This window comes from Terrapene carolina, unplaced genomic scaffold (assembly GCF_002925995.2).
Source record: "Terrapene carolina triunguis isolate 2854851 unplaced genomic scaffold, T_m_triunguis-2.0 Scaffold198, whole genome shotgun sequence".
In the NCBI taxonomy this organism is placed as follows: domain Eukaryota; kingdom Metazoa; phylum Chordata; order Testudines; family Emydidae; genus Terrapene; species Terrapene triunguis.
Window position 1 is genome coordinate 578,285 of NW_020664549.1, and position 15,907 is coordinate 594,191.

Sequence of the window (15,907 nt, forward strand, 5' to 3'; positions counted from 1 at the left end):
CACACACAAAGCAGCAGTGGTATCTTCAAACGGCTCCACTGGCTCAGCATTCATTTCAGGCATCAGCTCAGAACTGCCCTATTTTAAGTCCGCCACAAACTCACTCCAGCCAACCTCATTGACTTAATCTCTCCTACTTCTCTCCCTGCTCAATTGGCACTGGCCTCATCTTTGCATTCCCTCCCCCCCCCCCCCCCCCAATGCTGTCGGTGCGAGAGCCTTCTCCTCAGAGGCTCCTGCCATAGAACAGCTTCCCTCTGTCTCTGTGACCCATAGATAACTCCATTTCAAAACTCAGAAGATGACAAATGGGCCTCTCTTTGCTTATACCTATTCAGTCTCTCAACCAAGATCAGGGAACCCTTGTGCTAGATGTTGCATGGACACATCAGAGACAGTCCCTGCCACAAAGAGTTTAGGATCCAAACAGACAGAACAAAGAGTGAGAGAAGGGAATCAGCTGCATGAATAGATTTTTCTATTCACACCCAGCAGGCCAGTGGCAGAGGCAGGAATAGAACCCAGCCCAGTGCTCGAGCCACTAGGTCATGCGTCCACAAGGCCCCAGTCTCTATTATTCTGGGATAAACTTAATCCCTAAAGGCCTGCTGGGGGATCAGCAATAAATCAAGCTATAGAACATGCAAACAATCAGTTTCTCCTTTACAAATGCAGTCACATTTTATAATGAACTCTGCGCACAGCAACACGAAACACTCAGCGTTCGTTCTGTTCTCAGGTGGATTTATCGTCAAAACCATGCCTGAAAATTATGGCTTGGATCCTGCACTCTGGCGCATGCAGGCAGACCCCTGTGCCCATGCAGAATCCCACTGAAGAACATGGAATTTGGCCAAGCAGGATGGGGGCCTGTGCATGTATCACAAACAAGGACACCTTTGCATCCACTGTCAAAGCGCATTATCTCCCTAATGAAAGCTAACAAAACGCTTTCCTGGAACGCTGCAGTCAGATTTACTGGGAGTCTGGGACTGTCCAGATCTGCAAACTCCAGACACACAATTCTGCATGTTGGAGCAGAGGCTTTATAAATAGCCCTAGGAATCATTTCTGTAACAAAACACCATTTCTGTAACCATTTTATTCCATTATCACGTGGACGTTAACAGACACCACAGACATGACCAAGCAAACGAGTTCCATTTACAAGCTGTTCTCCAAACAAACCAGACCATTCCTGTGTTTACATTTGGTTTGCATTAAAGAGACGCCTTCTCTGCATCAAATACACTGTCAGATCCAGATCAACTGTACCACCAAATACGCTTGGATCACTGATTATTTGGGTAATCAGAGTCAAGGGACAGGAAGCCAAGAGGGTACCAGGGCAGTGTATTAGAAAAGAAGGTTTGGAGAGCGAAGCATTCGGGTAGTCAGTGTTCTGCTATTACATACATGGGACCTAGATACACGCACACAGCTCTCATTAACTCTGGTGGCGGTTAAAAGCGGAGATTCAAGAAAGAAGAGGTTCCTGATTGAAAACAAGATTGAAATTCATAGGGCCAGATCATGAAGTTGGTGTAGATCAGTGAAGCTCCAATGGAGACACCAGCTGAGAATCTGGCCCATATTGTCAAGGAATGTTAACACTTAGTGAGTAGTGAAATTTTTCCAGAAAGAGTTATTTTTATACTGTTTCATGTGTATAGCTTTCTGTGAATAAATGTTCAACGGCGCCTAAGTGATTTAGGAACCAAAGCCCAGTTGTCAAGAGTGACTCGGGCTCTTAAGAGCTTGAATTTCCATTAATTTTCAATAAGATTCAGGCTCCTAAGTGCCCAAGTCCCTTTTGAAAATATAATTTAGGTCTCAAGTCACTTTTGAACGTTTCTCACTAGGTCCCTTATGGGAAGCCAATTTAACAAATTTAAATTAAATCGCCAATAAGCCAATCGGACCAGCGTTCTCTGCAATAATTCAGCATTTCACAGCTAGATCAGCTGTCCGCTTGGCATTGACTTCCACGGCTCATCCCAAAACAAAAATCACCCTCTCCCACTTGTAAAGATGCGTTTGGATGCAGCCCAGGGATGTCATGTTCAAGGATTTTACACAATATCTTTAATATGGAATTACTCAGGGAGCGTGTGCGCGCATGTGCATATAAGTACAGAGTTCATGTATCGCTCTGGAAACAGACCTACAAGACACGGCAACCGAAGCTTCCGATTGTTTTATATTCTTATGGCCATCGGTAATCAGAACATATGCGACTTAGGTGGAGAGGAAGTGACAGAACACAACCAGATGGTCCAGTCTCCAGCAGACAGTTGACAACAGCTATACTCCAAAGCGAAGCTCTTCGAAGATTTGGTGCTGTTGATTTCTGCATTGCCCATATTCCACCTTCTCCCAGTTGGAAGAGGGAATATTTCCATACTGGAACAGATCTTTGGTCCATTGAGTCCACTATCCTTCATGCACACGGCTCACACTGGAAAGGACCCGTGATGATCAAAATTGACAAGGATAAAGAACCCAGGAGATCATGCAATGGAAAAATCATCTTTATGCTGGAGTCACAAATTACAGAGACTTCTGCTTGTATTCCATGGGTGGGAGAGATGTAAAGTGGCTTAAAGATACTGATTTAATCTAACCCATTTCATCTAACAGAGCATGGCCTCCTTGATACAGGATGAAGTCAGCAATTCGATGGGAACAAGAAAGAAATGTAAAATACTGGAAACAATCCATTTTGTCAAAGGAAACCCAAACAGGGTAACATCTGAACAACATTAGGGACACTGCCAGTATTCAAGCACTTGAGGTTTGCAGCCCAGGTAAGGCTAATGCTGGTGAACTGTGCCAAAGTGCTGGAGCAGAGAGGTAGGACAAGGTGATGTCTTTGAGCTAAAGTTCTCCATTGATCTTGACCCAAAGTGCGAGATATAATTTAAAAACAAAAAACAAAACACTATTTCATCAGCTCCAAATCCATCACATCTCCCTCAAACATCTGGAGCGGACGCAACCCCACTTAACCTGTGGGAACAAAAATCAAAAGGTTTATACTAGAGAAGGACACAGCAACCTTCTTGGATTCATACACTCCTGAACTCTGGGGTGGAATTTGGATGTGGATCCAAACTTTTGCAGCTTGTTCCCACATCTCCTGAAATAAGCCATTCGTTCCGAAACACACCTGCTCTTTTCTTCTTCATTCACAGCCAGCACTATGGTGCTAATGTAGTTAATGTCTCTAAAAGCAGGCAGGGATGCAAACACGGAGGTACAAAATAGAATTTTTCTCCCTCTAAATTCTAGCCTGAAACATATTGACATTTTGATTCTTATTATTCAGAAGGATTCATGGTAACTGAGGTGGTGTTGTCTAGGGAGCAGGTGGTGAGTCTCCTGGGTTTTATTTCTGTCTCTGCCACTGACTTGCTGTGTGAGCCTAAGCAAGTCACTTAACCCTTCTCTGCCTCAGGTTTCTCTATCTGTAAGCAGAGATGTATTTAATGTTGTTAAATCACTTTGTGATCCTCAGACCCAAAGACCAGGAAAAGTGCCAGATGTTCTTATTAGTAGTAGGAGGCGGATCTTACACTTAGCAAATGAGTTTGTAAAGAATTTCTGGATGAAACACTAAGTGCGTACAGGAAACACTTCAACCGTCACTGGAATACAGCCACTTCTGGGGTGGGAAAACAGCAACTGTCGAACAGTGCAGAGCAACAAAGGAAGAATGTCTGAAATGGCAGGGTGAAACGTAGGTAGACATTCACATAAGCTAAGGTCAGGCATAACTTCAAAGGCAAATAAACTCTTCAGAATTCTAGGTCAGGAGGTAAATTTAGTATAGTCCACATATCACTGTGAGAAATGGCTCAGTTGGCTGGCATAACTTTGTTGTAGACCTTATATTCCTTTATCTCATTACAGTACCAATGATCAACACTATTCCCCTGGTCAAATTCATATCTGAACCATCCCATGCTCCTCCCAGGCAACAGGTTAAGCTCTATCTAGACATTAGAGGAGGCAAGTAAACGCTCAGCTGAGTAGCTTTGCTGCACACAGAGCACTCTCTCTTACCGCTCAATGATGCTGTTGTTGCTCTGGAGGTCATTCGCTACCAGTTTCATTTGCTCTCGAAGTTCCTTCATTCTGACAAAGACACAAACAAGCCTCTTAACACACATGCTGTTTTGCTAGTGGGAGAGTTTCCTGCAGAAGGAAAGTGGAAGTCCTCTTCTCTTCAGCAAGTCCTGACCCTCAGGTAGGAGAACAGTGTGTGCAAAAGTAAATGGCTTAACATAGCAAAGAACACAAGAGAAACGTTCCCCAGCAGGAGGTATAAGTAGGGCCCTATGAAATTCATGGCCAGGAAAAACGCAACATGGACCGTGAAATCTGGTCTTGTATGCTTTTACCCTATACTATAGAGATGTCACGAGGGAGACCAGCATTTCTCAAACTGGGGGTCCTGACCCAAAAGAAGTTTGCGGGGGGTTGCAAGGTTATTTTAGGGGGGTTGCGGTATTGCCACCCTTACTTCTGAGCTGCCTTCAGAGCTGGGCAGCTGGAGAGGGGCGGCTGTTGGCCCAGCACCCAGCTCTGAAGCAGCACCCCGCCAGCAGCAGCGCAGAAGTAACAGTGGCAATACCATACCATGCCATCCTTACTTCTGTGCTGCTGCTGGCGGTGGTTCTGCTTCAGAGCTGGGCTCCCGACCAGCAGTCGCTGCTCTCCAGCCACCCAGCTCTGAAGGCAGCGCCAGCAGCAGTGCAGAAGTAAGGGTAGCAGTTCCACAACCCCCCGTACAATAACCTTGCGACCCCCCTCCCCACAACTCCTTTTTGGGTCAGGCCCCCTACAATTACAGCACTGTGAAATTTCAGATTTAAATATCTGAAATCATGACATTTACGATTTTTAAAGTCGTATGGCCGTGAAATTGACCAAAATGGGCCTTGAATTTGGTAGGGCCCTAGGTATAAGGCAGTCCTGTGAGTGAGTACCAAGCACAGAGCTCCCCTGCTCAGACACTCCCCCATTCTGAGTAGCAAATAGCTATTCTGGAGTTTCCTGCATTGCTTCTGAGAGCCCAACTTGGCCTGCAGTCCCCTCCTCCCTCAACCCCTGTGGGAGGGCTAGAAAGCCGGTTAACACTATCTGCTAGAGAACAAACAAGGTCTCCCTGCTCTTTCAAGTTCTCAAGCCTGCTCTGTTCTGATACCCACACCTAAAATCAGCACCACCACACTTCATATTAAGGTTCCTTTTACGAACAGTTCACAAAGGGTTAACAGCGGTCTGAATGCACGGTTTATCAATTGTTGTAGAGTCCAACAGGCTGCTTACAGCCACAGCTTATAACCATCTATAAAGTCTTCTCCTGATGGACGCCAAACCATTTATAAACACATAATGTCTAACATGATATTTGTTAACCCCTCAAACCGTTTATTAATGGAACCTTAATATAAAGGGGGACCATGAACTCTCACATGGCTGGTAGTGGTCCCTAGCCCAAGCCCAAACCAACCATAGCTCGGCTCTGGGGAAGTTTATGATTCAGGCCTATTCCTAGGCATAAGGGAACTCGTAATGGTGCACACAGCTTGGGTCCTTCTCATTGGTTCTGGACATGTTCCAGCTCCCTTCTCTCCTGTCACCCACCTGGACTCACCTAAGTACCATCTCCTGATCGACTAGATTCATGTAAATTGGTGGGGGTGCAGAAGAGACCTGGGCCAAATTTGGTTTCTCCCGCAGGATTCTCTGAGGTAATCTGTCCAAAGCCTGTGAAGGAGAAGGAAACTTTACAGCCTGCAAATGACATGCTATTTCCTATATTTAACTCTAGCATCTTTGATGCTTAGAGGTTTTAATAGCAAGGGGGTTTTAAACGCTGAAGTAGAGTGATGTGCAGATAACCAGGGCCATCACATAAACCTCTCCAGGGAAAGCAAAATAAAAATAGCAGATGGACCAGGGCACCTGTTATGTGTCTACATCATAAAGTACCAGAGAATGCATCCTAAAAACCACTAGGCAGCTCATCATGTTTATAACTGTTGCCACTTCCAGTTTATTACAGTCTAAAGTAACTACCGCTAGGCCGCTATTCACTTGAAGGAGGGGTGTTCATTGTTTCCTGTCCACTGGGCACCCAGGACCTGCCATTACATAACCTGTTCAGTTAAGAGATCTACACATCATACTCGACCATTAGTTACACAGAAATTTGGCAGGGTGTTAATGAAAGTCTCAATGAGGCAAAAAACCACAAGAGTCAGAAGAAGAAGTGTCACCCTCATGAGATTACAGATTGTATGTTGTAGCGTATAGGATACGGGCCCAGCACCTATACTCACTGGGATAATAACTTGTTAGCAGCGACTTAATTTCCTGCTAATTTTTTTTTTTTTAAGACATGTGAGCGTGTTGCAGACTAGTAGTCTGAACACAGGATTAGGAGCCAGGAATGAGTGCATTCTAACCCCACCGCTGACACCAACTCACTGTGTAACTTTGGGCAAGTCACTTGGGATCAAATTTTCAAAAGCACTTAAGTGCCACAAGAGCCAAGGTCCCATTGACTTTTTGAAAGTGTTACCCACTTCACCTTGCTCTTCTGCAGGTTTTCCCCACCTATAAAATGAAGACTACTTAGTATCACAGGGGATTTGTGAGCACTTTGAAATTTACAAGTGCAAGATACTAGTTTGATTTAAAAAAAAATCCACATTGTAGTATCCATCTTCTGAGCAGAGAGGGTTTTAGAATAAACACGGTACATTATGGAGGCACTCCTGGCATCCCATCATCTCCACATTACAAGCGGCTATAGAGTTGCTGAGTTTCTTCAAATGCTCTCTCATCTCCCAAACGTCCCTATTGAGAAAAAACAAACAAAACAAACAAAAACTCCAGTCAAATATTTGGTAAGAATGAGAACTTTGATTTTTTTTCCCCCTTCTGAAAACCATGTTGGATTTGGGTTAAAATCCTACAGGAAAGCAGATGAATGGCTCTTGGTGTCACACCCATGTTATAATTACAGTCGTGCCTCTATTGTTCTTAGGCAAGGCTGTCCAAAGAGCACTAGCAGTAAACGAATGGGGAAAATGTACCCTGTGTGGAGGGTGCACACACCCGGTGCCAAAATTCACTCTAAAAGGCTATTTAAATTTGTAATTAACAATGGCTGTTCTCCTTTCTCTGTGCCTGATCCAGTAGAAAGACTCCCTTTGTCTTCAATGGGCTTTAGATCAGGCCCTATGTGCTTAATTCCCACATAGACAATAATAAAGAAAAATAGGCATTGCCTAAAAGTAACGACTGCACTTCTGTAGCATGCACGAGTCTCCAAGCAATACACTAAACCTTACTATGGGGAGGTCAACATTACAGCTGAGGAATCCAAAGCACAGAGAAGCGAAGTGACTTGCCTGAAGTCACACAGCACATCGGTGGCTGAGCTGGGAATAGCACCTTAGGGTGTGTCTACACTGCACATTAAACCAGGGCTCTGACTCAGGTTTGAGCCCAAGCCCTGCTTCCGTCCACACACAGATGAGTCTGACTTGGGTCAGCAAGCACTTATGACCTGGGTCCTAGGACCCTACTAGGGGGGTGGGTCAGAGCCAGAGTCCTACCATGACTTGGGTTCAAGCCCTGTCATTTTGCAATGTGGACTCCAGTCAAGCTGCAAACCCAAGTCAGAAGGGCTGCGTAGTGCGCTATGGAGGCGTCAGCACAGCTGTGAGACCCAGCTCCAGCAACTGTAAACCCAGGTTAACAATGCAGTGTAGATGCTCAAACACAGGCTTGGAAACACCTAGTGTACAAGCCTGGGTTCCACAGACCCAGTTTCATGAGGCAGTATAGACATACCCTTAGAGTCCTGATTTCTGGGTCCCTATTTTAGGGCCAAATATAGCTTACCCTATTCCTGTATTATTAGTAGCAGTTTTATGGTAAGGCGTAGAGGCCCCAGTCAAGGATCAGAGTTCTGGGACGCTAGGCACTGTGCAGACAAGAAATTAGACCAGTCCCTGCCCCAAAGAGCTCAGATCACTCCCAGTCAGTGGGATCACTTGTTTGATCAGAACAATTAGCATTGAGTCACGAGACCCTCTCCAATGGAGCCGTCACACATCTGGGATGGACAGAGCTCAATATTTGGTCAGAGCAACAGCTGCCACATGCAGATTACCAACAGCATCACTGGTGTGTTTCAGACCAAGAACCTGTCTACAATCTTGGGGGGACTCACCCTGTTGCCACCTGTGCTATGTGCCTGAGTGCAAAGGTGCCTCCCAGTGGACAGACGTGACGCAGATGAAACCCTCATCATTCTGGAAAGAGGTTGTAGGTTTGTTTTGGCTTTATTTTTGTTCTTTGAAAGTCAACAGTGCAATCCCCAGAAAAGACCCATCACACCACAGAACCCAACCCACTAAACAAGGACAAATCCAAAACAAGCCCATTAGAAATGAAGTGAAAGTAAAAAAACAACTCTGACCTCAAACTATAGAAATCAACCAGGAGAGAAAAGGAAAACAAGAGAAATCTTAAACAAACAAAAAACAAAAAACCCCCACTGCTCCCATGCAAATCCCACTTAAACCTAAATGAGACTAACATGTTGCAAAGGCCTCATACTGTCCCCTCTGCAAAGGGGTGAAGATCATCCTCAGAGAAAAAACTCCCACTGAAGTCAACAAGAGATTTAACTGCACAGGGAATGGGGACTCCAGGATTGCATCTACTATGATGTTCGAGAACTCCTTCCCCTACCACTGAAATGCAGCCACTTTTGGGGTACGGGATTGCAGCTAGTCAGAACTGCTGCACAGGATTAGAAAAGGGTAGGGGAGGAGGGCACCTCAAGAGGTTGTCTAATCCAGTGGTTCTCAACCAGGGGTACGTGTACCAGTGGGGGTACACAGAGATCTTCCTGGGGTACATCAGCTCATCTAGATATTTGCCTAGTTTTACAACAGGCTACGTAAAAAGCACTAGTGAAGTCGGTACAAACTAAAATTTCATACAGACCATGACTTGTTTATACTGCTCTATGTAATATACACTGAAATGTAAGTACAATATTTATACTCCAATTGATTTATTTTATAATTATATGGTAGCAATGAGAAAATAAGCCATTTTTCAGTACTAGTGGCCGTTACACTTTTGTATTTTTATGTCTGATTTTTGTAAGCAACTAGTTAAGTGAGGTGAAACTCGGGGGTACGCAAGGCAAATCAAACTCCTGAAAGGGGTACAATAGTCTGGAAAGGTTGAGAGCCACTGTTCTAGTCGGTTTCTCCAAGGAGGTACTGTGTGCATCCTGCCCAACAGTGTGGGGGGAAGAAAGAAAATGGTAGCCAAGGACACCAAGGCAGATGCTTGCTCCTGAAAAAGATGTCCTAGGGCTTTTTGAGATCCACCTACAGGAGGTTTGAGCTTCAGTACCAGGCTTGTCCTAAAAGTTCCCCCACACAGTAAATCTCACTGAACTCGATTTCACCTCAAACAGAGGGGCCAAACCACAAGCAAGTTCTAATGCTAACGGTTAGAGAAAATCATTCCCACTCACACCTAAAGCCTTGGGGAGAAGATGCTCCACTTTAAAAGCAACTTTGCAATAAAAACCCAACCTCGGCAACAGCCACAGCTAAGTAACGCCACTTTTTTTTTGCTGTGGTAAGTCACTGTGCAGCACTCAATCACCACAGGGCAATTTGCTCTTTGCTGTATTCCCCAAACGCCATTTAACATAAAATCATGCTTTGTAAGTGGCGCTCTCTGTCTTAATAGCAGCCTCCTTGTAGTACACGGAACCCTCCCGTTGAGTGAACAAAGAAATCAGCCACTTGAAGGGAAGCTGAGGCAGTTTGGCACTGGGAGGGATGGTCGGCTGGATTTTTTATTTTAAAATGCTGCCATGTGCGTGTTCCCCAATACAGAGGTGTGAGGGGACAGTCAGGGAAATCACCCCCTTTTCTCTGCTCCCTCAACTCTGACTGGTCAGCATTTACCCAGCCAGGGAATTAATTTTCTCCTCCTCTTACCCACTTGTAACTTTTTCCTGTGCTCTGGGTTATTACTTAGACCCTGGTCAGCCAATTGGACAGAGCACTGGACTGGAACTCTGGAGGCCTGGGTTCTGTTTCTGATTCTGCCTCTGCAACTGCCCTGCTGGCTGACCTTGGGCAAGCCACTTAACCGTTCCCAGGCCTCAGTTTCGCCATCTGTAAAATGAGTATAGCGATATTGCCCTCCTTTGTAAATGTGCTTTGAAACCTACTGATGAAAAATGCTACATAAAAGAGCTGGGTATTTATTATTACCCTGTAACGACTTACACACATGCTTAAGGCCTATTGACACCATAAATAGCCCCACTGATGTTACCTAGGGCCCTAGACTGTAAGCTCTTTCCGACAGGAAACAGGCTGTTATGTGAACGTACAGCACCTAACACAATGAAGCTCCGATCCCTGACTGGGGCCTCTAGGTGCTACTACAATACAAATTAGCATAATAAAACATAGGCAATAGATTAGAACTAGAGGTGGATCCTCAAACCCCAGGATCCAAACTCCAGAGAGAAGCTTTGTCAGCCAAACCCAGACCCTGCATCCAAGCAATCCAAAAGTTGGGGGGTCAGAATCTGAATCTAAATTCAGTCTTTCCCAGGGTTCAGGTTCTTTGGATTCAGACCATCACAGAAATAGATACAGGCTAGAACATGGATCCAGGATTCAGACTTGGGCTTGTCTCCAAATTACATCCGTCCACACTATTAGGAACGTCCCTGGCAGGGCCTCTCCGCCATGCTTCTTAATAAGCTCTTCTACAGAGCAACGGCTGAGCAATTCTTGGCACAGGATAAAAACACAAGACAGGCAGTAGCAGCCCTAGAGGATTTCTTACTAGCTTTGTGACTTATTACGATTTCTTCCCCAACCCCAACGGGAGGTACTAGTAATATATCTTGAACCAAGCCCCACCATTAGCGTAATGTTCGGAGACCTTTAGGAGCTATGAGAGGTTCTTGGAGGGATGACTACATATTAGTGTTCACAGGAATCACAGCCCCTGCACCATGGTGATCCCGACCCACGACTATGAACACAGAGGCTGCTCCCAAAGTACCAGCTCTGCTTACATGGAAAACTAGAACCCGGATACCTGGTGTAACACACAGGACACAGGTGAAGAAGAAAGCACGGCCATTACCTCGTTATGTTCCCATGGATGGCCAGCATAGCTTGATATTTCTGTACGCAGTCCTCCTGGAAAATTGACAAGACCTTTTTGGCCAAATGCCCTAAATTCATCCTGAAAAGATTGGGGGAGAGGAAAAAGAAAATGAGCATTATTTGGGTGGGATTCAGTACCATCGCTGAAGTAACATGAGTGCTGAGATGGTCTCCAGAAAGGAAAGGTGGGCGGGGGCGCTGCACTTTCTGAAGGCAAGGCAAATTCTGCTGTGGCGTAAAAACAAGTCTTAGGCAAAATTTTGTAGGGAGACTCTCTTTAATGGGAGATTTTCCAAAAGCATCTAAGAGATTTAGGAGCACAAGTCCTACTGAAAGCTATTAGGACGTGTGCTCCTAAATCCCACAGGTGCTTTTGAAAAGTCTCCACCTTCAAGTTTAATGAGACAGTCCACAGTAACATTAGATCTGATAAAATATATAGGGGGTATAAACTCTGTTGTGTCAGGTGAACATTTAAGCATGTGATTAACGTTTTGCATCTGTTTAAGTCCCATTGGCTTCTGTTGGGTTTGGGGGAGATTTTAAAAAGAACAAGTGCCATTTAGATACCTAATTCCCACCGAAAGTTAAGCGTGTGGCTTAATTGCTTTCCTGAACAGGGGTCTTCACGCATAAGCCAGCCACTAATTGCTGGCGGGCAGTAACCTGCAGGCAGGTTGTTTCATCATTCTCCATGACTATTCGTTTTAATTTGTAATGTGATAGTGCCTCAAGGCCCCAGTCACGGATTGAGCCATTTTGCGCTAGGTGCTGTATACACATAATGAAGAGACAGTCTCTGCCCCAAAGATCTTACAGGGTACATATATTTACACTATGGGGTTTCTTGCACCTTCTCCTAAAGCAGTTTGTAGTTCGGCTGGGAGGAAAGGGCTGGGATCGATAAACTGATTGACATGGAAGTCATTTACAGGCCAGACATTCTTAGCATTAATAATCTGAGAACGTTTTGAGTCTCCTCAAAAGGCAACCAGAAATGCCAGACGTTGAACGGCCCAGTTAACTATGGCCAGGCATTCAAGACCCTGGAACAATGGGTTATTTACTTACTTATCCAGCTTGTGTATTTGTTCCTCATTGTAGGCTAGCCCTAGAAAAGAGAAAGATACTTATTGGTCATGTGCCGGGAAAGAACACTGGGACCTTCCACATTCATACAGACTGATAAATGTACCTACATATACTCACAGCTGCTACACTATAGCAAAAGACCTCTTGAGGAAAAAACTACAGCTGAAATTTTCTAACGGTGTTCAAGTCAATGGTAGTTGGGTGCCTAACTCACCAACTTCAGCTACTTACGCGGACTCATCCGGGTCTTCTTGAATTGCTTGTATATGAGCTGCATCTTCTCGAGGCAGCACTCCATCTGCCGGATGCTGTGGAACCAGGACATGAGATGCATTTTCTTTCCATCCAAATGTTCAATTAAACCTCGTTTCAGACGAGGAGCTGGGTCTGCAGCAACCCATTTCCCTGTAAGTCGCACAGAGCGCAAAGCGGAGGCTGTGCCCCCTAGTGGATAGAGCCCTGGACTGGGATTCAGGATAACTAGGGTTCTCTTCCCAGTTCTGCCACTGGCCTGTCGCATGACCCTGGGCACGTCCCCTCTCTATGCCTCAGTTTCGCCCTCTGTAAAATGGGGATAATTATACTGATCTCCTTTGTAAAGCCCTTTGAGGTTGACAAATGGAAAGCTCTACACAAAGCTAGGTATTACTACTACCCCAGCAGGACTTTGAAATCTAGGTGGCTAAGACCAGCCCTGAGGCATTCACTTGTCTCCTCACACAACGAACCACCAACTCCCTCCTTGTTAGTACTGCTACTAGCCTTTACATCGGGGTGCCCAGGCATCTCACTAGACTTAAGCGGAAACATTCAAGATGTTAAGAAGGCTGCATCGACACTGAGCCTTGTGTGAAGTCTCCCAGCATTGCATCAGCTGCAGGCATGGCTCCCCCAGCAGGAGCCCTTGCATAGAAAGAGCGCAAGCAGGTGCTTTTACCGCCGTGTTGTTTAGCCCTGCTCCGAGTGGGGTTAGATGACACACTGGTTAAAATACCAGTGTCCAGTCCACACCAAGGCTCCCACTGTTGCTAACAGAAGTGGGATGCACAAGTGGGAGATTTTAACTAAAAGCTCAGTGCAGGAAAGGCTCAAGAGAGCTTAAACTGCATCTCCCTCTGCGGCAGCCAGCCAGGAATTCATCAGCGGACAAGGCCCAGCCAAAGAAGGCTGTCCTGCAACTCTTCCCACAGGAGACCAGGATCATGCAAATTCATCCTTAACACACACCTGTTATTGTGGTTGGTTGGTTCCGGTAGCGCCTGCAATGTTCTGAGGCATTTTCCAAGCAGAAAAGCAGCACAGTCCCTCCTCCCAGGGCCGCCCAGAGGATTCAGGGGGCCTGAGACAAAGCAATTTCGGGGGGCCCTTCCATTAAAAAAGCTGCAATACTATATTCTCGTGGGGGCCCCTGTGGGGCCCGGGGCAAATTGCCCCACTTGCCCCCCCCCTCTGGGCAGCCCTGCCTGCTCCAAAAGAGATTTCCCAATGGTGCCTATTGCAAGCTTCTTCTCCCCCACCCCCAGCTTGTATTAGCCCAGGGATTGTGATGGTGGGTAGCGGGACGGAGAGGAACGTAGCTCTGCCACCTATGCCCATAGCAGATGGGTGCTGCCCCTTCCCTCCCAGGCTTGGGGAGAGCAGCTCCCACTCCTATTAGCTCAGCTGGTGCAGTGAGAACTCCCCTCCTGTTTCAATCTACTTTAACCCCTACGGATTGCACATCTGAAATATTGTGCTTGTGCCAGGAGCAGGCTGCAAACTCCCTGGAGCAGGGCCTGGGCATTTTTCATGGGTCCACTCCTTGGGCATTCAAATAAAAACAGAGCTGGCCGGTGTGGCATGGCATGGGTGGGGAGGCACTTAAACACCCTTGAGCTAAAGGGGAAATTGGGAGCCCACCAAGAAAACCTCAAACTGAGTCACAGAAGTGGGTGTATTTAGGAGCTGGTGCCCGAGACCACATTCTGCTTGTCAAACCTCCCCAGAGACTTGCTCTGCCAGCCTCACCTCCACCTACGCTGCCCCTCCCGTCTCCATTTAACCTCACCTTCACCTACTCCTCTGCTCCTTTAGGTTTGGCTTCTGGACAATTACTCCCCTGACACCGCCTTCATTTTCTATAGCTGTCGATTCATTTGCACTGCTCCATTTGCCTGAGGCAACCTCCCCATCTCCTTCCAAAGGGGAGTCTCGTCCCTCCAAACTTCTCCTTCTCACCTAAGCTTATTATCGACATTCACCCATAACGGGCATTGTGACACTTGCCATGATGGACATTATAAAAATAAGCAGCATTCTAAATATAGCTTAGTTTAAACAGCAATGACCTGGAAACACAGAGGCTTCTGAGTGCAATCTCTTCTGGCTCCTGGGGAAAAGCTCAGGCTCTGGCTTTATTAATACCATAAGACAGTCCCTAGTACTCTAATCCAGGAAACTGGCATCCTCAACGCAAATGTTAGATAAGAATGATAAAGAGCATCCTTGAGATCAAATGCCACCAGAGACTATAGTACCTAAGTGCATACACATTTATACGCATGTTTCTCTAGAAGCTGGGACTGAATTGTTCTCATAGCAGAAAGTGAAACAAGTTCCAGATAAGTAGCCTGAAATGAAATCATGCTCCCTAGAATCACAGCTGGCCAACGCACATGCACCAAGAACATTACTAGAAGGTTACAGGCAGTATGGTCCAGTAGGTAGGGACTGGGCCTGGGAGTTGACAGTCAAAGAATCATAGAACCATGGGTTGGAAGGGACCGCAAGAGTCATCTAGTCTAATCCTGCATCTTGGCAGGGGGTTAGTTATGATGTGTGTGACAGTCTTGAGTTCTAATCCCAGTCCTGCCACTGACTCCATTTTCCCACTTATGAAAATGGGGATAATTATTAGAACAGACTGAAAAATGGGGGAGGGGGGGAATGCTGAAATATTTGGTGCCAATTTTCCAAAGTTTTCCCATAACAATAATGATATGTTAAGAAAGTGCCTGGAGCTGTATGGATGAAAGGCGCTATAGTATGTCCAAAGTAATATTATTAGTGCTAATAATGGTACAGCTATTATTACTTAAATATATAGTGCAAAATAAGGTGCCAAATATTGGCAGTGTACTGGAACTGTATATGCATATATACAGTACACCACTCATATTTGACATAAAATTATCACTATCTTGCACTTAAATGCAAAGTAATATGAATATAAAACGTACTATTAACTGTGTTTGCAAATATTGGTAGTGTACTGTAACTTATACATCAATATATGCACACACTAGAAGTAGGTGTGTACAGCAATATACAGACAGTTGCATATGAAAATATATTAATGTTTTTCAACATTAAACAAAAGCTTATTCCACAAACCTATTTTCATGTGCCTGTTTCCTGTGCTTTACCAACTCAGACAAAAGAGAGTCCAATGTCCCTTTATGTTCGGAGATGCTGTGGGAACATCTGGTGAGGTCTTCAGTGACCTACAGTGGGAAAGAAAAGGTCCAGACCAGGGCTCTCCATTAATCAGAGAAGTTCCACATGGGCTTCTCAGCTCCTTCCCACAT

General features: G+C 45.5%; 1 protein-coding gene across 1 annotated transcript in view; it reads right to left on the reverse strand.

Annotated features, from left to right (window-relative positions):
- Positions 1-2,625: 2,625 nt before the first annotated feature.
- The window catches only part of LOC113407134 (inhibitor of nuclear factor kappa-B kinase subunit epsilon-like), a 33,020-nt gene continuing 19,738 nt past the window's right edge, over positions 2,626-15,907 (reverse strand). The window contains exons 14-21 of the mRNA XM_026655223.1: positions 15,714-15,823; positions 12,573-12,649; positions 12,321-12,360; positions 11,227-11,328; positions 6,774-6,870; positions 5,663-5,775; positions 4,066-4,137; positions 2,626-3,009 (exon numbers count right to left, since the gene is read on the reverse strand). Of these exons, the coding sequence (XP_026511008.1) occupies positions 2,976-3,009; positions 4,066-4,137; positions 5,663-5,775; positions 6,774-6,870; positions 11,227-11,328; positions 12,321-12,360; positions 12,573-12,649; positions 15,714-15,823 (645 nt within the window). The 3' untranslated portion in view covers positions 2,626-2,975. The remainder of the gene's footprint in view (positions 3,010-4,065; positions 4,138-5,662; positions 5,776-6,773; positions 6,871-11,226; positions 11,329-12,320; positions 12,361-12,572; positions 12,650-15,713; positions 15,824-15,907) is intronic.